Raw genomic sequence first — 24,163 nt, forward strand, 5'->3', positions numbered from 1 at the left:
AAGGGCTGGCTGGGGGTACACACAAGAGGAGGGTAATTGAGCTTACAGTTTTGTTAAGTTCAAGGGCTTTTATCTGGTGATGTCCTTCTTGCTGAGAGTCATAAAGTGGTGGAGAGCATCACATGGCAAGCATCAGAGAGTGTGTCTGTCCAGCCTCTCTCCCTCTTCTTATAAGGTCACCAGCTTCCGGTCATGGGGCCTCTGCCCAGTGGCCTTCTCTAATCCTGATCTCCCAAAGGCCTCAGTTCCCAAACATCATAGTCAAGAATAAGTGTCTACCCTTTAAATATCCAACAAGGAGGATTAAATATCAATATGTGGAGCCCTGGGCAACACCCAAGCCATATCCAAATCGCAGCAGATGGCATCCCCAAAGATTCTAGTAATGTGGGTGTGAATACACTCAGCTAGGGACCATCCTCAGAAACCATCTGTGCAAGTTCATTCCCAGTTTCCAATATGTCATTTTCCATGTAATTTTTTAGTCCTTTTTATAGCCCAAGAGAGAAATTTGGTCGAGTAGTCAGTGTCTCATATAATTTTCTGGAAATTGAAAGTTCATGACCTGCTTCAACTTCATCACTGATCCCTTTGGGGTAACAACTTGGGGACGGTATTGAAAGCCCATAGAGACGGTCAGCCTGAAACTTACTAAAGCCCCATCTTCCTGCTCAGCTCGTAAGGACTTCATTCATTCCAGTAATTTGGGGAGGACACAGTGGAATCATTTTCTCCAGGGAGGAAACAGCTGTGCAGAGAGGGAGCGTAAGCCGCAGAGATCTGCAGAAGTCTCCCCTTTTATTGCTGGCCGAGTGCACTGATGTGTGTCTGCTTGTGGGAAGCTATGGGAGGCCGAGGAAAGAATTGCCAGAAAGAAGTTCAGCGGTTCCTGCAACAGGGCTGGGAATACTTAACATTCCCAAAAGCTGGAGTGGAGAAATCGTACAGTGAATGAGGGTGCTAGATATGAAACATCCCCCAGAGGTCCGTGTGTTAAAGGCGTGGTTCCTGGCCCATGGCACTGCTGGGAAGTGGTGGAGCCTTTAGGAAGCGGGCCCCAGTGGAATGCGGCTATGTTACTAGGGTTTAGCGCTCTTGGAGGGGGCATTGGGACGCCTCAGCCCCCTCCGCCCACCCCCTGCTCTGCGGACACCCTCAGGTGAGCGACTTCCTCTACGAGGCACTCCTGCCAAAGCAACAGGGCTCACAGCCACGGACTGACACCTCTGAAACCATGAGCAAACAGACCTTTCCTCCCTTTAAATGGATCTACCTCAGGTATTTTGTCACTGCAGTGGAACGCTGACTAACATAAAGGGTCATTGGATGGAATACTTTAGTGTATTGCTTCAGTATTTGTGTCCTAGATTAAAGGCTGTTCCAGGTTCATCTAACAAAGCCTAGTTAAAAAGCAAGACTGACAAGGACTAAAACTATTTCCAATTAACTGCATTTCAGAACAAAGCCCAAAAAATATTTAAAAGAATGGCAAAATTTTCCAGTGTACAACAACGCAAAATACAAAATGTTTGTCATCCAATGGGAATTACTAGGTATGTAAAGCAGAAAAGTACAGCCAATCAGTTGGCAGAAACCCAGAAATGATAGAATTAATAGACAAGTCCTTATTTTAGATATGCTCCATATATAAGTGTTCATGAAGATTGAGAGCCGGGTGTGGTGGCGCACGTTTGTAATCCCAGCATTTGGGAGGTGGAGACTGGAGGATCGTGGTTCGCTGACAGCCTTAACTACTTAGCGAGGCCCTTTGCAACGCAGTGAGACCCTGTTTCAAAAATTTTAAAAATACTGAAAAAATAAGGCTAGGGGTGTAGCTCAGAGGTACAATGCCCCTGGGTTCCATCCCCAGTACCAAAAAAAAAAAAAAAAAAAAAAAGAAGAAGAAGAAGAAGAAAAGAAGAGGAGGAGGAGGAGGAGAAAAAGATTGAGAAAAGCAGGTACACATTAAGTAGAGACACTAATGATGAAAAACACTCCAGATGGAATAAACAGCTTATTAGACTTTACAGGAGAAAAGATGAATAAACTTGAAAACACAGCAAGAGAAACAATCCAAAATAAGGTACACAGGACCAAAAAATATCAGTGGACTGTAAGACTTTGTACAGCCTAATATACAGATGGTCACTGACTTAAAATGATTCAACTACCAACTTCTTTCTTTCTTTCTTTCTCTTTCTTTCTTTCTTCCTTCCTTCCTTCCTTTTGTTTATTTTTTGCTGTACTCGGGATGGAACCCAGGTGTATTCTACCTCTGAGCTACACCCCCAGCCCTATATTTTAGTCTTTATTTTGAGACAGGGTCTCACTGAGTTGCAAAGGGCCTCACTAAGTAGCTGAGGCTGTCTGCGAACCGTGATCCTCCTGTCTCGCCTCCCAAATGCTGGGATTACAAGTGCGTACCACCATGCCCAGCTTGCAATTTCTTTACTTGATGGTGCAAAAGCCCTGAGACAACTCCATATTTACTCTTCAGGCTGATCCTCAGCATAGAGACAGCCTCCAACAAAACAAAGTCATGCGCTCACACAAACACACACATATTCTGGGGAAGGGGGAGAATCTGACACCCAGAGTTATCATAGTATTAAGTTCATATACTTAGTTTTCAACAACAACAACATCAGACTCACAAAGCATACAAAGAAACAGACAAGTATGTCCTATTCAAAGGAAAAATAAACCAGAAGGAACTTTCCCTGAGAAAGATGAGGTGGTAGACTTCTGAAACAAATTATATATATATATATATATATATATATATAATTATAATATATATATAATATATAAATATATAATATATTAAAATATATATGAAAATATATAATATATAATATATTGATATATTAATATATAATGTAATATATAATATAGTTATATATATAAACAAATTATATACATATTTTATAAATTATATATATATATTATATATAATTTGGTGGTCCTGGGGTTCCTGGAAACCTTCTACCTCAGGGTTACACTCCCAGACCTATTTTTAAATTTTTATTTAAACAGGGTCTCTTAAGCCAGCGTGGTTGACTTCGAACCTGCACGATCCTCCTGCCTCTGCCTCCCAAGCATGGGGATTACATGCGTGCGCCACCACGCCCAGCTTGAAACAAATATTTTTAAATTGCTATCTTAAAAACATTTAAAGTACTAAGGAAGATATGGAGAGAAACAATGCATAGAAAACAATGCAGGTAGTAAGTGGTAATATCAACAAAGACACAGAAACCCTATGAAACCAAAAACAAATTCTAGAGCTGAAAAGTACAAGAATAGAAATGAAAAAATCAAAGGGATATTTGAACAAGCTGAAGAAAGAATCAGTGGACTTGAGAACAGGACAATTGGAATGATCAAGGTTGAGAAACAGAAGGAAAAAGATTGAAGAGAAGTGAACACAGCCCAAGGCCCCTGTAGAACCATCAAGTGGACCAACATAGAGTATGTGAGTCGCAGAGGGGGAAGGGTGGGAGCCGCAGAGACTAATGCCTGGGAAATCCCAGTGCTTAACGAAATACACAAAAATAAACATCTGAGAAGCTCAACTAACTCTAAGTAGGATGAATTCAAGGAGACCCACACTAAGACACATTTTAATTAAACTACTGAATTCTTTGCCACTAAGGATTGAACCCATGAGTGTTCTACTTTTGAGCTATACCCCAAACCCTATATATATATATATTTTTTTTTTAAAACAGGGTCTCAGACCAGGCGTGGTGGCGCACGCTTGTAATCCCAGCATTTGGGAGGCTGAGACAGGAGGATCGCGGTTCGAGGACAACCTCAGCTACTTAGTGAGGCCCTTTGCAACTCAGTGAGACCTTGTTTCAAAAATAAAAGAATTAAAAAATAGGGCTGGGGTGTTGCTCAGAGGTAGAATGCCCCTGGGTTCCATCCCCAGTACTGCAAAATAAATAAATAAATAAATAAATAATAAAACAGGGTCTCACTGAGTTGCAAAGGGCCTCACTAAGTAGCTGAGGCTGTCTGCGAATTGTGATTCTCCTGTCTCAACCTCCCAACCAAACCCTATCTTTAAGTTTTTATTTTGAAATGGAGTCTTACAAAGGTACTGCACACTAGCTTGAAACTTGTGATCTTCCTGTCATGTCTTCCTCAGTACTAGGATTACAGGGATATGCCACTGTGCCCAGCTAAGACAAAGTGAATCTTGAAAGCATCAAGAGAAAAGTGACGTGTCACGTACAAGGGGTCCTTAGTAATTTTTTTTTTTTGGTGGTCCTGGGGTTCCTGGAAACCCTTCTACCTCTGGGCTACACTCCCAGACCTATTTTATATTTTTATTTGGAAACAGGGTCTCTTAAGCCAGCGCAGCTGGCTTTGAACCTGCAGGATCCTCTGGTCTCTGCCTCCCAAACGCGGGGATTACAAGCGTGCACCACCACGCCCGGCAAGATCCTTATTAATTTTATCAGCAGATTTTTTTTTTTTTTGGTGGTTCTGGGGTTCCTGGAAGCCCTTCTACCTCTGGGCTACACTCCCAGACCTATTTTATATTTTTGAAACAGGGTCTCTTACGCCAGCGCGGCTGGCTTCGAACCTGCGCGATCCTCCTGTCTCCGCCTCCCAAGCGCGGGGATTATAAGCGTGCGCCACCACGCCCGGCTCAGCAGATTTTTTTTTTTATCAGAAACTTTGGAGGTCAAAAGACAGTTGGCTGATAGACTCAAAATCCTAAAAAACAAACACAACAACAATAATAAAAAGAACCCATCAACCCCAAATCCTACATCTGACAAAACTGCCTTTTTTTTTTTTTTTTTTTTTTTTTTGGTGGTACTGGGGTTCCTGGAAGCCCTTCTACCTCCGGGCTACACTCCCAGACCTATTTTTACATTTTTATTTGGAAACAGGGTCTCATAAGCAGGCACCCATGGCTGGCTTTGAACCTGCGCGATCCTCCTGTTTCTGCCTCCCAAGCGCGGGGATTACAAGCGTGCGCACCACGCCCGCAAAACTGCCTTTTAAAAGCGAGGGCGACCGTGCTTGGGAGGCGGAGACAGGAGGATCGCGCAGGTTCGGAGCCAGCCTCGCTGACTTAAGAGACCCTGTTTCCAAATTAAAAAATGTAAAATAGGTCTGGGAGTGTAGCCCCGCAGTAGAAGGGCTTCCAGGGACCCCAGTACCACCAAAAAAAAAAAAAAAAAAAAAAAGTGAGGGCGAGCTGGGCGTGGTGGCACACACTTGTCATCCCACCATTTGGGAGGCTGAGGCTGGAGGAACTTAGTGAGGGCCTCTGCAACTCAGTGGGATCTTGTTTCAAAATAAAGAATAAAAAATAGGCCTGGGGGTGTAGCTCAAAGGTAGAATGCCCCTGGGTCCTATCCCCACTACTGCAAAAACAAATAAATAAAAAATAAATAAGAGGGCGAAGTGGGGGTGGTGGCACATGTTTGTAATCCCAGTACTTGGGAGGCTGAGACAGGAGGAGCATATCACGCAGGTTTAAAGCCAGCCTTGCTGGCTTAAGAGACCCTGTTTCCAAATAAAATATAAATTCTAGAATTTGCAAAGCAACACACAGTGATGGAAGGCAAATCAGTGGTGGTGGGGGAGGAGGGATGGCTCTATTTCCAAGGGGTGCAGGGAAATGGGGGTAAGGAGTATGTTTGTTGTATAGCCGTATCTTAAAACTCATCAAATGTTACTCTTTACATGCAGCTTATTATTTAGAGAAACGTGTGTGCATGTGTGTGTATGTGTGTGCATGTGTGTATGTGTGTGCATGTGTGTGCACGTGTGTGCGCGTGTGCATGTGTACATCTATGTCTCTCTGGGTCTGGAATCCCTCTGTGTGCTTGTCTTTACTCAGAGCATCCACAACAGGAGCCCGAGTCTGGTCACCAGCCATGAGTCTGACATTGTTCACTTTAGCAACGACAAGTCGTCTTCCAGCAAGTTAGGACTCTTGCCTGATATTAAGCTAAGAAAATCAGAGGTTTGTATTTGCAGCTCACCCCGTCGCAGTTCACAGCTGAGTTAGCAGTGCTGACCGCCGCGGAGTGTCCACCGAGTGAAGAGCAGGCTCCTGGGGGCTGCGGTCCAGCGGCGACCATGGCGCTTGTCCCGCAGGCACCCAATGTGCTGATGAGGAGAGGGAGGGTTTAGAAGCCAGCGGCAGTAGCTCGCCTTTAGGGAGGCTTTGCCAGGTGCCACACACTTCCCACGTGTCAGCTCGTTTAAGCCCCAAGTGACCATCAGGCTCTGTTCCTGTGTCCAGGAAGGGACCGTGGACATAGCAAAGGTTATGTCACTCATTGCCTGTGACCTTATAATCGGGGAGTGGTGGAGCTGGCAGTTTGTATCCAGGGAGCTCAACTCCAGACTTGGCACCTGTCACCACCAGCCAGAGCCCCTCATGCTTGATGAGGCGGAGAACGGCGCAGAGGGCGCCTGGCTGGCTCTGAGTGAGATGGGATGGAGGCCCCTGAGCAGAGCCATCCGTAGGCTCCAAGCATCACTATCGACAGACCAAGCGGGAGTGCTTGGAGACGGAGGCGATGGCGACTTAGGTAGAGTTGGGGAGAAGGACTCAGGACCAAAGGGTTTGGGGAAGGTGTGGGGTTTGAGAAGGAAAGAGGAGGCAAAGGCAGGTCTGGGATTTTGGACCTGAGCAACTGGAAGAACAGAATTGCTATTTACTGAGGTGGGCGTGATGGTGCATGCCTGTCAGCCCAGGACTTGGGAGGCGGAGACAGGAAGAGCACAGATTTGAGGCCATCTGTAGCAACTTAGTGAGGCCCTCTGTACCTTACTGAGACCTTGATTCAAAATAAAAAATAAAGACTGGCGTGGTGGTGCACGCTTGTAATCCCCGCGCTTGGGAGGCAGAGGCAGGAGGATCGTGCAGGTTCTAAGCCAGCTGCACGCGCTGGCTTAGGAGACCCTGTTTCCAAATAAAAATGTAAAAAATAGGTCTGGGAGTGTAGCCCGGAGGTAGAAGGGCTTCCAGGAACCCCAGTACCACCAAAAATAAAAAAATAAAATAAAATAAAATAAAATAAAATAAAATAGGGCTGGGGCTGTAGTTTAGAAGTAGAATGCCCCTGAGTTCAATCCCCAGGACCACAATAAATAAATAAATAAGTAAATAAATAAATAATATTTACTCCAATGGGGAGAGCTAAAGATTCCTAATTAGATGTCTGAGTGGTGACAGCAGGGGGCTTGGCTGGTAACAGGTGGATTCTAGCTTGAGACAGCAGTGTGGGCACTAACTACAGCATATATGTGATCATAAAAGCCAGGAATATATGAATCTAAGCACAGTTAATTGTTATGTAATGACTGCTTTCCCAGCAGACACAATGGAGATCTTTGGGTTTTGGAGGGAGCTTTTAATAGGTGCAATAACTGTGCTGTTAATTTCCATAATAGTACAAATTCCTATGTTTTATGCAGGCTAAGAATAGTGGTCAAATTAGTTCAAAGAGAATGGATGCATGGCCTCATTAATAATTTTCTAATTACTTATAATACAGTGAGCCAAGTTCAGTCCGTAATGATGCAGAAGTAATATTCTACTTTATGAGTTTTTTTTTTAATGTAAAAGCCCAAGGTCAAGAAGTCTCTAAGTGATGACAAAGGTTCCAAAATGAATTTTAAACCTGCAGGAAAAGGACTGGCTTTTTTGTCTCAAAATGGTGAGTATTTAACCTTCAGAACCTAATCTATTTGTGAACTGTTGCTTATATATTATATACAGTCTCCAAACTTTACAAGTGTCACTTTGATACAGTGAGGCCGGTATAGGAGCCTCGAGTCCTCCTTGGGGGCCTGTTGGGAGTTTACTGGGAGCAGGACCAGGACAGCCTCGCCTGGGCCCTACCTGGCTTGTATCTTTAAACAGTCAGCGTTCCCTGTGAAGATTTTAATACTATTTTTTAAAAGGCCCTCAAGTTAAAAACAATGAGGAAATCTTATTCCATGCCTTAGACTCTGTGTGTGTGTGTGTGTGTATGTGTGTGTGTGTGTGTGTGTGTGTGTGTGTAAGGGACTGGGGATTGAAACAGGGGCATTCTACCTCCAAGCTACATCCCCAGACCATTTTATTTTTGTTTTGAAACAGGGTCTCACTAGGTTGCTGAGGGTCTTGTTAAGTTGCTGAGGCTGTCCTTGAACCTGTGATCTACTGTCTGAGCCTTCTATACTGGGATTACAACACCAAATTTCAGACACCTCTCTATAGCGTTTTTCCTCCTTTTACCCAGGTACAAACCTCCAGAGCACCCATTTCCTCCCCTTGGCTAATTCCTCACGCCCAGGCTTCCAACCCCGTCTGGTTAGGCCTATCCAGGGCCCCGTGATCACACATTTAGTGGGAATTTCCCGCCATCCTCTTGCTGACCCTCTCGGCTGCTTTGGCCTGGCTGCTGTGGCACACAGGTCCTGCGGTCCCTCGTTGCTGACCATGCCTCTCTGTGGCAGGCCACCCACCAAAAGGCCACGTCCATAAGACTCTATTCTGGGCCTCCACCTCCGGGCACGTCCAACCTTGCAGGGACTGTCTCTTCCCTGCACTTTCTGTCTCCGCACGCACACCTGCTCTAGCTTGTTAATCAGGAAAATCCCTGTAACGTCAGCTCCCGCTCACGTCCACTCGCTTTCTCGGCTCCCGTTGCTGATGGAAGGCTGCGGACACACACGTACTCCACTAGCTCACACCAGCGGGAACCTGCCTTGCCATACCGGATCGCCCTCTTCCTCACCTAGGACTTCGTTGTTATCAACCCCAGTAATCCTGCCGTCTTGGGAACCACTCTCTCAGTACTCCACTCATGAAACTCTCAGGAAATCCTCTTCCCCTGGCTTCTGCGACTCTCCCTCCCGCGTTTTCCTCTGCTCTCCTTCCAACTTGCCAGGCTGGAGATGTGCTCAAAGGCAGAGTGGCCGCCTAGCATGTGCAAAGCCCCATCTTTAACTCTTGATTTTGCCTTCCATCTCTCTGGCTGTTCCTTTAACGCTGGTTGAATACCTACTGTGTGCTCACCACGGCTACTGCCGTCCAGGCCGTTCCTTTGGCCCGTGTGGCCTTGTTTTCTTAAAGCCTCACTTTGTCTGATGGCAGAGTGTGGGTGGCTGTGACTTATTTCCTCCAGTTAGCAGGTGTCTCATTGATAGTGAACGTAAGAAATAACCCTTCTTCATGTTCAGTCTTCTGACCTTAATTAGAGTCATAGGTGGCATATAACTCAATTCTCTGAAAAACGCTTTTGTGTGCGTGTGTGGTACTGGGGATGGAATAAAGGGGCAATCTACCTCCAAGCTACACCCCCAGCTCTTTTTATTTATTGTTTTGAAACAGGTCTTTCTAGGTTATTGGTGGTCTTGCTAAGTTTCTGAGGCTGGCCTCGAACCTGCAACCATCCTGGCTCAGCCTCCTTAAGAATTGGGATTACAGGTGTGAGTCACCGCGCCTGGCACTATCCTTGTCTTAACAGCACTTCAGACTTTGAACAAGTAAAAGATCTGTCGAATACTGTGTCCTGGATTTCTAAGTAGTTTCATCACAGCCTCGCTGAGCCTGGAGGTGGCACTAAAAAATCTCTTGTGTATACAGTTGGTGCCCCTGTGTGGCCCGTTCACCCCGGGAAGGTCCCAGAGAGGAGTTTTGGGTTTTGTGATCTCTCCTTATTATGATTAGCACGTCTAAGAACATCATAAAATGGTTGACACAGTTAGTCTGGAAGGCCTTATTTCAAAATGATTAATTTGAACAATGGCATTTATTTTGGCAAGAGAATGTCCCAAGTGATTCTTGAACCACAAATTAATTACATTAACATAAGTTTTTATTAAATTGTAGCCCAAGGTGTGACATTTGATGCAACCTCAGGGACCGGGGCAAATCTGGAAGCAGTTTTAAAAATAGTTGTCAAAGAGGAAGAAGCACACATCGACAAAGAAGACGACGCTCTTAAAGGAGCAGGTGGGTATGCTGATATTAAAAGTGAAATATCATCCGGCCACTTGGAAGTTAAAGCAAAAGAACAACAATAAACCAAAACAAAGGGCAAGGAAGAGTCCCACCAAACATGAAGTCCTCTATTCTAGATAATTTGAAGAGAAAAATCAATTGCATTTCTAAGAATATGATAAAGGAGAGAGTCAAATAACTTAAATATTCCATATAGGACATGGTCAAAGCTATAACCTGGGAAAATTTGTAGCATTAAATGTTTTTATTATTTAGCGAGAAAACTGTAGCTTACACATTCAGTTCCAAAAGGTAGAAGGAGAAATAACAAACCATGAAGCCAGCAGGAGGAAGGCAGCAACAGCAACAAAGTAAACCCACAAATCAAATGTGCGGAGACGGAAGTAGCGAGACTGGTAATTCCACAAGCTGGTTCTTTAAGTAAAAGGAAAATCTGAACAAAAGCCAGAAAACACACGCACAGGCTGAGGCTCCCTTAGCTGCAATGCTTAGGACCAGAAGTTTCAGATCTTGGAATATTTGCACGATACATAATGAGCTGTCTTAGGGATGGACCCAAGTGTAAATGAAACTCAAGCCGGGCGTGGTGGCGCATGCTTGTAATCCCCGCGCTTGGGAGGCTGAGACAGGAGGATCGCACAGGTTCACAGCCAGCCTCAGCTACTGAGTGAGGCTCTCAGCAACTTAGACCCTGTTTCCAAATAAAATATAAAATAGGTCTGAGAGTATAGCTCGAAGGTAGAAAGCCCCTGGGTTCCACCCCCAGTACCACACACACACACACACACACACACACACACACACACACAAAAGATTCAAGAAAATGTAGAAAACCTGAATAATCATGGAGGAAAAACATTCAAAAATTACCTTCAAAAGTTTAAATTTTATGAGTAAGTTCTCTAAAAATTTTAGAAAGCAATACTTTAAGAATTAATCTTAAGTCTTCTTAAAAAAAAAAAAAAAAAAACAACAACCCTAGCTGGGCATGTGGCACATGCTTGTAATCCCAGCATTCGGGAGGCTGAGACAAGAGGATCGCGGTTCGCGGACAGCCTCAGCTACTTGGTGAGGCCCTCTGCAACTTAGTGAGACCCTGTTTCAAAATAAAGAATAAAAAAAAAAAAAAAAAAGGCCAGGCATGGTGGCGAACGCTTGTAATCCCCGTGCTTGGGAGGCTGAGACAGGAGGATCGCACGGGTTCGAAGCCAGCCTCAGCTACTTAGTGAGGCTTTCAGGAACTTAGTGAGACCCTGTTTCCAAATAAAATATAAAATAGGTCTGGGAGTATAGCCTGGAGGTAGAAAGCCTCTGGGCTCCACCTCCAGTACCACCACCAAAACAAAAAACAAAAAACAAAAACAAAACAAAACAGGGCAGGGGGGTGTAGCTTGAATGCCCCTGGGTTCCATCCCCAGACCTGCAACAACAACAACAAAAAAAAACCCAAAACAAACAAAACCTTTAGCTGGGTGTGGTGGCGCACACCTGCAATCCCAGAACTTGGAAGGCTGAGATAGGAGGATAGCAGATTTGAGGACAGCCTCAGCAAGTAGTGAGCCTCTCATTAATTAGCAAGACTCTGTTTCTCTGTTTTAGAACAACAAAAAAAGGGGTTGGTATATAGCTAATAGTCACGCCCCAGAGTTTAGTCCCCAGAACCACTAAATTAATAATAAGAGAAATAATAAATAATAAAAGAAAAATATTTTAAAAATTAGATCAAACTTGAAGGGGGAGAAAAAAAAAGAGAGATTGAATAAATGGAGAGTCTACCTTAAGGGACACGGAAGATGAAAGGGAGAATCCCAAGGGCTCTGCCCACCGCAGTGCCAGGACTCCCAGGAAGCACTCCACCTGGCTTTGGCTTCCCCCCACCTCAGGCTTTAATTTGTAGCATCATGGCCGAAACACCTGTCCCCTTCTGCCCCCTCAGTCTTCTCCCACTCCTGGATAGAAGTGTCCTGAGGCCAGAGTCCTGCTAATCAAGGCTGCGTTCTCAGAACCTGAGCAGTGCTGAGTGTGCCTCAGGGGACACAGTAGAGATCTGTCGAGTGAAAGGACTAGTGAGTGAATGGTCTCCTGGTCTACCCAAGAAAATGTAAGAGCATCCACTGAAAAGCTATTAGAAATAGTACGAGTCAGCCGGGCGTGGTGGCGCACACTTGTCATCCCCGTATTCAGGAGGCTGAGACCGGAGGATTGCGGTTCACGGACAGACTCAGCTACTTAGTGAGGCCCTCCGCAACTTAGTGGGACCCTGTTTCAAAATAAAGGATAAAAAAATAGGGCAGGGTATATAGCTTGGGGGTCAAATGCCCCTGGGTTCCATCCCAAAAACTGCCAAAAAAAAAAAAAAAATAGTAGGAGTTGTGGATATCTGTAATCTCAGCTGCTTGGGAGGCTGACACAGAAGGATCACAAGTTCAAGGTCAACCTGGGAATATTAGTGAGAATCTTTGTCAGAGAAAAAGAAATTAAAAAAGCACTGGGGATGATGTCCTTGGCAGAACATTTCTGGGTTCAAAGATGAAAGGGAAGGAGGGAAAAAAAATACTAGCCAGGTATGGTGGCACATGCCTGGAGTCCCAGGACTTGGAGGAGCACAGGTTTGACACCAGCCTCAGCAACAGCGAGACTCTCTCGGCAACTTAGACCCTGTTTTTAAAAAAAAAAAGACCTGGCATGGGTGGCACATGCTTGTAATGCCCGTACTTGGGAGGCTGAGACAGGCAGCAGATAGCGGGTTCATGGTTATCCCCAGCTACTTAGTGAGGCCCTCTGCGACTTAGTGAGACCCTGCTTCAAAATAAAGAGTTAAATAGGGTTGGGGGTGTACCTCGGAGAGAGAATGACCCTGGGTTCAATCCCTAGTACAAAAAACTAGGAGGGAGAAACTTTCAGTTGATTATAAAAAGTTATAAAATATCTAGGAATAAACATTAAAATAACTTGTGGGATTTATGTGAAGAAAATTAGCAAAATGAAAATAGAATAGGAATGAAAACAAATTAAAAAATTCTGCACAGCAAAGGAAATAACATTATAAAGATAAATTACAAACTGGGAGGAAATATTTGTAAGCCAGCCTTATGACAACTCGTTAATACCAAAATTATGTAAAAAAAACTTCAATAGTAAGAAAATAACCCAATTTAAAAATAGGCAAAGGAAGTTGGGCTTGGTGGCACACGCCTGTAATCCCAGTAGTTAGGAGGTTGAGACAAGAGGATCACAGATCCAAGAGCAGCCTCAGCAACTTAGACTCTATTTCAAAATTTAAAAAATAAGCCGGGTGTGGTGGCGCACGCTTGTAATCCCTGCGCTTGGGAGGCTGAGACAGGAGGATCGCACGGGTTCAAAGCCAGCCTCAGATACTTAGTGAGGCTTTCAGCAACTTAGTGAGACCCTGTTTCCAAATAAAATATAAAAAAGGTCTGGGAGTATAGCCCGGAGGTAGAAAGCCTCTGGGTTCTACCCCCAGTACCACCAAAATAACTAAATAACTAACTAAATAAATAAAATAAAATAAAATAGGGCTGGGGTGAAGCTCAGAGGTGGAATGCTTCTAGGTTCAATCCCCAGTTCCACGAAAAAGAGGGCAAAGGATCTCAATAGACATTTCTCAAAAGAAGACATGCAAATGGCCAATATGTGGGAAAGTGGAAAAAAATACTCAGCACCTCTAAATCATGTAAATGCAAATTACACTGCAATGAGATATTATCTCATACTTGTCGGAATGGCTGTTATCAAAAAAGATGCGCTGGGCATGGTGGTGCACGCTTGAAATCTCAGTACTTGTGAGGCTGAGACAGGAGGGTCACGCAGGTTCGAAGCCAGCTTCAGCTACTTAATGAGGCTCTTAGCAACTTAGTGAGACCCTGTTTCTAAATAAAATATAAAATAGGTCTGGGGTGTAGCTTGGAGATGGAAGGCCCCTGGCTTCCATTCTCAGCACACACACACACACACACACACAAAAAAAAAAAAAAAAAAAAAAAGGCAAGAAAGAGAACTAGTGATATAAAGAAAAAGAGGGTACACTATTGGCAGGAATGTACATTAATATAGCTATTATAGAAAACTGTATTGAGGGGCCTCAGAAAGCTAAAAATAGAATTAACATATTGTGTTAGTTTTTCACTGCTTGACGAATTACCTGAGAATAACAACGTAAGAGGAGGCTTTACTTTGGCTGATGGTTTCTGGGGCCGTCCGTGGCAGGACAGCTCCACTGCTTTGGCCACGTTGAGGCAGAACATGTGGGCAGAAAGGTGCAGAGGAGGAAAGCTGCTCAGCTCGTGGCAGCTGGGAAGTAGAGACAGAGAGAGCAGGGGCCAGGGAGAGGAGACGGCCCCCAGCACACAGTCCCTCCGTAATGGTTTGCACTTAAAATGTCCCCCTTGCTTTCACAAAATCAAGGTAGCAATATTGAAAGTGGGGCTTGGTTGCTAAGGAAGGGTTCCTGGATTCCTAGTACTTGGGTAGCTGAGACAGGAGGATTGCAGTTCAGCAACGTAGCAAGGGCCTCTGCAACTTAGTGAGACTCTATTCTCAAATAAAATTTAAAATAGGGCTGGGAGTGTAGCTTGGATGCAGAATGCCCCTGTTCATTCCCCAGCAACACACACACACACACACACACACACACACACACACACACACAGAGGAATGAAGGAATTTTTAGTTTTAGTTATTAAAACATACTGAAAATGTACAGCTACAATAAATATAGTACATTATGGTTCTGGGGAAAAAGTAGGCAGATCATTGTAAACACAGACAGGTATTTAGTATATAATAAATATCTTATTCCTTCTTAATGAGGAAAAGATTCATTACTTAATAAATGGAGCTAGGATCGGCTAAATTTAGAGAAAAAGCTCAGGTGGATTACAGAATTAAATTTAATAACTAGAACTATAAGAATTAAAAACATGTACAAACAATCATTTATATACTTAGTGTTGAAAAGGCCTTTTAAAGCATAAAAACTAAGGCAAAAATTACACAAAGAAGCTCTGATAGAACTGATTTCTTAAAAATCAAAACCAAGCCTGGCATGGTGGCCCACACCTTGAATTCCAGTTCTTGGGAGGCTGAGACAGGAGGCTTGCAGGTTCACAGCCAGCCTCAGCAACTTAGTGAGAGACTGTTCCAAAATAAAAAGGGCTAGGGGTATAGCTCAGAGGTAGAATGCCTATGGGTTCAGTCCCCAGTACCACCACCACCAAAAAAAAAAAAAAAAAAAAAAAAAAAGTTCAGTTTTGAACAAAAGAAGCCAAGAACAAAATGAAAAGTCAAATAAACCAGGGAAAAGTCAAGGAAGGGGAATATCCTTACGCTATTAATAGAATAAACAAAGATGAAAACAGTAAGCCGGGCGTGTGGCACACGCTTGCAATCCCAGCATCTGGGAGGCTGAGACCGGAGGATCGCGGTTCGCGGACAGCCTCAGCTACTTAGTGAGGCCCTCTGCATCTCAGTGAGACCCTGTTTCAAAATAAAGAATAAAAAATGGGCTGGGGGTGTAGCTCGGAGGTAGAATATCCCTGGGTTCTATCCCCAGTACTGTAAAAAAAGAAATCTTAGAATATATTGCTGACTGTAAAACAGGATATATGGCCGGGCGTGGTGGCGCACGCTTGTAATCCCCGCGCTTGGGAGGCGGAGACAGGAGGATCGTGCAGGTTCGAAGCCAGCCGCGCTGGCGTAAGAGACCCTGTTTCAAAAATATAAAAAATAGGTCTGGGAGTGTAGCCCGGAGGTAGAAGGGCTTCCAGGAACCCCAGTACCACAAAAAAAAAAAAAAAAGAAAAGAAAAAAAACAGGATATATGTTCCTGTTTTTATCTATATTATTTGATAGTTATCTGATAACTACTGACCAATAGGACGTACACCAGAATGTCACTAAATTATTAATTCCCATGTCTTCAATTCTTTCAATAGTTCAACAAAGTTGACGAATCGATTAAAATAGTTTGGAATGAATAATCTAGAGCTTGTATATACTATTATGTTGATACAATTATAACTATAAACTTTAACAATAAATTTTCTTTCATTAAAGATTTTAATTTTAATTTTCTGCAAATCCGCATCAGTTCATTCCATCCCTGGCCCCTTACCTGACTTTTTCCAGGACAGGTGTGGTGGTGCACGCACATGAGAATTGCAGGGTTGAAGCCAGCCTCAGCAACCTACTCAACTTACTGAGGTTTTCAGCAACTTAGTGAGACCCTGTTTCAACATAAAAAATAAAATAAGGCTATGGTATAATTTAGTGGTAGGATGCCCCTAGTCCAATCCCCAGCAACACACACACACACACACACACACACACACACACACACACATACACACACACACACACACACACACACACACACACACCACTTCTTACAAACCTGTCGTGGCTGTCATGGAGCACACCTGGAATCCCAGTACTTGGAAGGGAGGGAAGGGAGGCTAAGACAGGATCATAGGTTTGAGGTTGGCCTCAGTAACTTAGCAAGACCACCAGCAACTTAGAAAGACCTTTGTTGTTGTTGTTGTTGTACTGGGGTGGAACCCAAGGGCTTTTCTACCTCCGGGCTATACCCTCAGACCTATTTTATACTTAATTTGGAAACAGCGTCTCATTAAGTTGCTGAGAGTATCACTAAGTAGTCGCGGCTGACTTCGAACCTGTACGATCCTCCTGTCTCAGCTTCCCAAGCGCTGGGATTACAAGCGTTCACCACCACGCCCGGCTCAGAAAGACCTTGTTTTAAATAAAAAATAAAAAAGGGCCAAGGGTGTAGCTGGAGGTAGAATGCCTCTGGGACACAATAATAGCATTATTGAGTACTTACTGTTGTGCACAGAGCTCAGAGTTTCCATGCACGAGTACTTTTAATCTCCTCACTTGTGCAGTAGGTGCTAGAATGGCTCCCCTTTTGCAGATGAGGAACTGGGGCACAGAGAAGGTTAACTGGCCAGGCTGCACTGAAAGTGGGTGCCACAGCTGGGCCCTGGCCTAACCAGTGTGGCTCAAGTCAGCGCTCCTGACTACTGTACTGTGCTGAACATAGCAAAGGCTGAACAAGACCCGGGCAGGCTGGGGTGACAGCCCCAGGGGGTGTGCTTTACAGCCTTCCACCTTCCACCTCTAAGGGCAACACTCGCCCAAGCCCGAGGCCTGCCAGAGCGCACTGATGTTCTAGAACCGAGGGTCCATGTGGGAAGCGTGCAGGACGTTCTCCTTCAGTCTCTGTAGAATTGGGCACTGGCATCTTGGTTCTCCCTACTATCCTTCCGCTTTGGGTCCACCACAGTGGTTCCTGGAATGGGAGGTCCATTGGTGAGGTGCATTGCTCACAGAATCCTACCTTCCCATGGTGCCTGTTTCAATACCCCTGCCCCATTCCCCCCTCCTGTAGTGAAGTAGGCCAAGCTAAGGAGAATCTACTTAACTTCTATTCAACTGAGAGTTGAAATCCTTCCAAAGATAATACAAGCAGGAGCAAAGAGGATCCCCCCCCCAAAAAAAAAAACCATGGAAAACATAAACTATTTAGGAGAAAAGAACAGGTGTCATGAGGCTAATGGTGGTGTTGCTAGCCAGCCATGGTCTATGGAGCACCTGCCTTGTCCCTGTGGTCACTGAAGTGTTCTGCAGTTTCCTGAATCTTCACAACCCAAGGGGCCCAGCATTGCCCCCTCTGCCCTCGATGGGGACGCTCGGCCTGTCACAGGAAGGGGAGACCTTGAGTAAAAGCAGACTCCAGATTCATCGCACGATTATACTAATGCCCGTTGAAATCAAACCCTATTCCAGAGAGGAACGACAAGTCCAAAAATGACCAGAGGGAAAAGCTCAACACGTGGGTTAGCAACATGTACGTCTTCTTTGTGAACACGCTCTTCCACGCACACAAGCACGAGGAGACACTCAAGGAGATGGTGAAGGAAAACCGGCTGCAGGAGGCAGCCAGGGCTCAGCAGAGGAAGGTGGAAAGCGAGGAGCTGGAAGCCAGGTACGACTCCCGCGCGCGCCTGAGCTCAGCTCCTCAGCACCGCACGCTGGCCTTGCGAGTATGCAGTGTCCCAGCGGCGCCTTGGGCAGACTGAGCATCTGGCTTCTGCCCTGCCAGTTTCCAAAGCCTTTGTCATTTCCGGAGCGATGTGATAGACCGTCTTCTGTCGTACTATTTAGTCTTAGCACCTGGATTCTGATATCAGAACTTCTCAGACCCTGGAATCTCTGAAGGGATAAAAGCATGTTGTACACTAACGCGGCGACTGTGGCTAGGGCCCTGATACAGCTTTGCCGGGGGCTGGTGTCAGAGGAACCAACCGTGTGACCGGAGCGTTGAGACTGGCAGCTTTATTCCCTCAACCTCTGTGGGGTGGGGGCTGGGCCCTGGGTTCAGTTACTAATGGCTGATCAGTCAGTCTTGCCTGCATAATGAGACAAAAACACTCTGGTGAGTGGGGTTTGGGATTTCTGGTTGGTCCCATGTGATGGGAGGGTGGCGTGTCCTCAGCTCTGAAGAGACAGAAGCTCCCGTGCTTGTGGTCCTTTTGGACCTTACCCTGTGTACCTCTTCATCTTGCAGTTGTAGTTCACTTTTATTCTATGTGTGCGGTATTGGGGAGTGAACTAAGGCCTCTGCACAAGCTAGGCAAGCATTATATTGAGCTATACCACCAGCCACCCCCTCCTTTTGTACTGAGGATTAAACTCAGGGGTTTTCTACCTCTAGGCTATACCCTGGCCATTTTTTTTTTTTTTTTTGGTGGTACTGGGGTTCCTGGAAGCCCTTCTACCTCCGGGCTACACTCCCAGACCTATTTTTACATTTTAATTTGGAAACAGGGTCTCCTAAGCCAGCATGCTGCTGGCTTCGAACCTGCACGATCCTCCTGTCTCTGCCTCCCAAGCGCAAGGATTACAAGCGTGTGCCACCACGCCCGGCTGGCCATTTTTTAATTTGAATCAACCTTGCTAAATGGCTCAGAGTCTTGCTAAGTTGCTGACGTTGACCTTGACCTGCAATCCTCCTGTCTCAGCCTCTCAAGTACTGGGATTAAAGGCATGTGCTACCATGCTCAGATCCTAGCCCTTTTTAGTTTTTCTTTTCTTAGTTTTTTTTTTCTTCTGGGTACTGGGGATTGAACCCGGGAGTGTTCTACCTCTGAGCTACAACCCCAGCCCTATTATTGCAGAGGGCTGTGGGATTCCTGCCTTTAGTTTTTTTTAATTTTTACTTTTTTTATATGCTTTTTTTTGGTGATACTAGGGATGGAACCCAGGGGCATTCTACCTCCGAGCTACACTCCCAGCCCTATTTTTTATTCTTTATTTTGAAACAGGGTCTCACTAAGTTGCAGAGGGCCTCAGTAAGTAGCTGAGGCTGGCCGTGAACCTGTGCTCCCCCTCTCTCAGCCTCCCAAGTACTGGGATTGCAAGCGTGCACCACCATGCCGGCTTTTTATGTGCTTTTATTGGTGCATTATAGTCTCACATCACAATGCAAATCGTGTTGAGAGCGACATTAGTGCACACAGCACTCGGTGCCCCCACCAGCTACCTCCCCATCTTCCTCCTTCCCCATGCAGATTGACATTGGCGTTTTCACATATGTACACAGAGCTGATGGCAGTAATTCCTTCAATGAATCTCACTCTTCCCCCTTGCCTTCCCTTCGACCAACTCCTTGGCTCCACTGAGGTTTCTCTCCACTATCTGGGGTCCCTCTGGTCTCCTCGTTGCTCCCTAGCTTCCACATAGTAGAAACACGTAGGCCCTTTACTATCTGTGACGGGCTCATTTCACTTAACGTATGTTTTCTAGGTCCTCCCATTTTCTTGCAAATGACATAAGTTTGTTCTTTTTTATTGCTAAGTAGAATTTCCATTGTGTGTATATCTCATAATATTGCAATTATTCATCTGTTGATGGACATCTAGGTTGGTTCCATAGTTTGGTTATTGTGAATTATGCTGCTGTGAACATGGTTATGCATATGTTACTGTAGTTTTCTGCTTTCAACCCCTTTGGAAAGATACCCAGGAGTGGTATAGATGGATCATATGGTGACTCCACTCCAAGTATTCTGAGGAATCTCCACACTGATCTTCATAGTGGTTGAACTAACTTGCAATCCTACCAACAGTGTAGAAAGAGTTCCAATTTTCCCCCATCCTCACCAGCATTTATTATTTTTTGGCTTCTTGATGATTGCCATTCTGTTTTGGGTCAGATGGAATTTCAAGGTAGTTTTGATTTGCAACTCCCTGATTGCTAATGATGTTGAACATTTTTTCATGTATTTATTGGCTATTTGTATTTCTTCTTTTGTGAAGTGTCTATTCAATTCAATTGCTGATTCCTTGATTGGGTTATTTATTTTTTTAGTATAAAGTCTTTTTTTTTTTTTTTTTTTGGTAGTACTGGGGTTCCTGGAAGCCCTTCTACCTCCGGGCTACACTCCCAGACCTATTTTTACATTTTTTATTTGGAAAGAGGGTCTCCTAAGCCAGCATGCGGGGCTGGCTTCGAACCTGCGCGATCCTCCTGTCTCTGCCTCCCAAGCGCGGGGATTACAAGCGTGCGCCACCACGCCCGGCCAGTATAAAGTCTTTTAAGTTTTTTGCATATCCTAGATATTAGACCTCTATGAAAGGGAAACTGAGAAAGATCTTCTCCCCTTCTGCAGGATTTCTCTTTAGACCTTTAATGGTTCCTTTTTTTTTTTTTTTTTTGCAGTACTGGGGATGGAACCCAGGGGCATTCTACCTTCAAGCTACACCCCCAGCCCTATTTTTTTATTCATTTAAAAACAGAGTCTCAGCCAGGCGTGGTGGCGCACGCTTGTAATCCCCGCGCTTGGGAGGCAGAGACAGGAGGATCGCGCTGGTTCGGAGCCAGCCTTGCTGGCTTAAGAGACCCTGTTTCCACATAAAGTTAAAAAATAGGTCTGGGAGTGTAGCCCGTGGGAGTGTAGCCCGGAGGTAGAAGGGCTTCCAGAAAGCCCAGTACCACACACACCAAAAAAACCACAAAACAAACAAACAAACAAAAAAACAGAGTCTCAGCCAGGCATGGTGGTACATGCTTGTAATCCCCGTGCTTGGGAGGCTGAGACAGGAGGATCACACAGGTTCAAAGCCAGCCTCAGCTACTTAGTGAGGCTCTCAGCAACTTAGTGAGACCCTGTTTCCAAATAAAATATAAAATAGGTCTGGGAGTATAGCCCGGAAGTAGAAAGCCTCTGGGTTCCTCCTCTAGTACCACCAAAAATAAATAAATAAGTAAATAAATAAATAAATAAATAAACCAGAGTCTCACTGAGTTGCAAAGAGCCTCACTAAGTAGCCGAGGCTATCTGCAAACTGCAATCCTCCTGTCTCAGCTTCGCAAATGCTGGGATTACAAGCATGTGCCACCACTCCTGGCTTTGATGGTTTCCTTTGACGAGCAGAAACTTTTTAGTTTAACACCATCCCACTTATTCTTGTTTTAATTTCCTGAATTTGGGGGTCTTGTTGAAGAAGTTTCTTCCTGTGCCTATATGTTGGAAGTGTTGGACTTATGCCCTCCTCTAGAAACTTCAAAGTCTCTAGCCTAACTTCCAGGTTTTTGATCCATCTTGAGTTGACTTCTGTGAGTATGAAAGGTAAGGATTTAGTGCCATTTTTCTTTTCTTTTCTTTTCTTTTCTTTTCTTTTCTTTTCTTTTCTTTTCTTTTCTTTTTTTTGTGGGTCTGGGGATGGAACCTAGGGCCATTTGACCTCCGAGCTACACCCCTTGCCCTATTTTTTATTCTTTATTTTGAGACAGGGTCTCACTAAGCTGCAGAGGGCCTCACTAAGTAGCTGAGGCTGTCCATGAACTGCGATCCTCCAGTCTCAGCCTCCCAAATGTTGGGATTACAAGCATGCGCCACCAAGCCCGGCTCAGCCCTATTTTTTATTCTTTATTTTGAAACAGGGTCTCACTGAGTTGCAAAAGGCCTCACTAAGTAGTCGAGGCTGTCGGTGAACCTCGATCCTTTCTCAGCCTCTCAAATGCTGGGATTACAAGTGTGCGCCACCATGCCCGGCTCCATTTTTCTACAACTGGATAACCAATTTTCCCAACACCATTTGTCGAAAAGGCTATCTTTTCTCCAGCATATGTGTCTGGAACCTTTGCAAAAATCAATTGTCTATATGTGCGTGGATTTGTTTCTGTATCTTTTATTCTGTTCCATTGGTCTATGTGCTTGTTTTTGTGCCAATGCCATGCTGCTTTTGTTTATTGACTCCATTTCACTCAAAGCCACTTTTTGACTCTTTCTTAGGGACTCAATTTCTCTATTAATATGTGCTTTCATTTCCTGTACACTTTCTTTGAGGCCTTTCATCATATTGAAGATCAAAATTTGGAATTCTCCATGTGGCATTTCCTGAAGATCAGTATGAGTGATCTCCCTTGTTGATGTGTAGTGGGATTTTGTTTCCTCACTATTTTTCATTCTCGTATTTTCAGTGTTCTCAAGTTTGTATTTCTGTTGTCTTGGCATCTTTTTCCTCTTTGTGTGTCAGTCCTTTGTCTATTTGTTGTCCCTTTATAGTAAGGTCTATGTTGGCAGTACTGATTTGCCTCTACCAATCTGTCTCATATACTCAAACTTTTTTTGTGTGTGGTACTGGGGGTGGAACCCAGGGGCTTTTCTACCTCTGGGCTATACTCCCAGACTTATTTTTATATTTTATTTGGAAACAGGTTCTAAGTTTCTGAGAGTCTCACTAAGTAGCTGAGGCTGGCTTTGAACCTATGCAATTCTCCTGTCTCAGCCTCCCAAGCACTGGGATTACAAGCATCCGCCACCATTCTCGGCTATAATCAAACTTTTGAGTTTGCTCCCCAGAGACTCATTAACTAGATATAGTTCTTAGTGCAGACAAACAGGAGTCTCTGGTTGGTTGCAGGCCGCCATGCTCTCTAAGGCCCAAACTCCACAGGGCCAGAGACTATAGGTTCAGAGCCTGCAGCCTGTTGGTTGGGACTTAATGCCCCACAGACATCACCACCACTGTGCTGAGTATGAGTCCATGAAACTTCAGAGGGCCAGCAGTTGCTATGTTTCTAGCTTGTGGCCCAGCTCACTGAGTTTTGATGGCCCCTAGGACACTGGTCCTGACCTGCTGGTTATGATCACGTGGAGCACTGTCAGTCACTGGTATGCATGCATACCAGGCACACACTCTGATGAGTGTTGCGCAGGTCCCTGCAGGCAGAGATGGGTTTAGCTGTAGCTGCAGAATCTAGCTGGGCTGTGGGTAGCTGGGTCTTTGTTAAGCACGTAGAGAAAAATCAACTGCTTTTGATGATGGTCTGTAGTTGCTGGCTTTGCAAGAATCTGCTGCTTATTTGCTGGAGGTCTCTGGGAGCTGTGGTGCCAGTGTGGCCTGGCCAAAGCACTCTGCTCATCAGGTGAGACCACGGAGCTCTTTACGTTCCTTTGCTCTCTCTTCGGCCTCCGATTCCACCGCATTTTGACTGCCAACTTTTTGTTGAGTTTTATCTGCTTTTCTTTCCTTGTCGAGAGGCAGCTGTCCTACTGGTTGAGCTCCAAGTCTCAGAAATCCTGAGACATGCTGTTTCCCTCTATTCTGCCATCTTTAATCTCCCCCTTTTTAGTTTTTTTTTTTTTTGGTGGGGGGAGAGTGCTGATATTTGAACCCAGGTGCGTTCTACTTCTGAGCTATACCCCCAGCCTTATTTTCTTTTAAATTTAAAACAGGGCCTCACTAATTTGAGGAGGCCTTACTAAATTGATGAGGCTGTCCTCCAACCTATAATCCTGTCTCAGCCTCCCAAGTACTGGGATTATAGAGGTGGGCCACCATGTCCAGTTCCATTTTAGTTTTTGAGACAGGATTTTGTTAAGCTGTCCGGAGTGGACTTTAACTTGTAATCCCATCTCAGCCTTCTAAGTAACTGGGATTACAAGTATGCACCTGTATACTTGGCCTGTTTTTTTTAGTCTTTATAAAATCCTCTAAAGTAAACCAGCAAATGTAAAGTGTTTTCTCGAGTTCTGTGAGACATTCTAGCCAGTTACAGAATCTCAGGAGGGTGTGGGCACTTCTGATTCACGGCAAGGCTGAGACTTGTGACTAGCATATGATGGGG

At 44.8% G+C, this 24,163-nt stretch overlaps 1 protein-coding gene across 1 annotated transcript in view; it reads left to right on the forward strand.

Annotated features, from left to right (window-relative positions):
* RSPH10B (radial spoke head 10 homolog B) overlaps positions 1-24,163 on the forward strand; it is a gene marked incomplete at both ends in the record, with an annotated part of 65,458 nt that overhangs the window by 39,859 nt on the left and 1,436 nt on the right. The window contains 3 exons of the mRNA XM_080702778.1: positions 5,867-5,992; positions 7,607-7,697; positions 17,816-18,014. Coding sequence (XP_080558904.1) covers positions 5,867-5,992; positions 7,607-7,697; positions 17,816-18,014 — 416 coding nt within the window. The remainder of the gene's footprint in view (positions 1-5,866; positions 5,993-7,606; positions 7,698-17,815; positions 18,015-24,163) is intronic.

Source organism: Muscardinus avellanarius (genome assembly GCF_963383645.1).
Source record: "Muscardinus avellanarius genome assembly, chromosome: 10".
Classification (NCBI taxonomy): Eukaryota; Metazoa; Chordata; class Mammalia; order Rodentia; family Gliridae; genus Muscardinus; species Muscardinus avellanarius.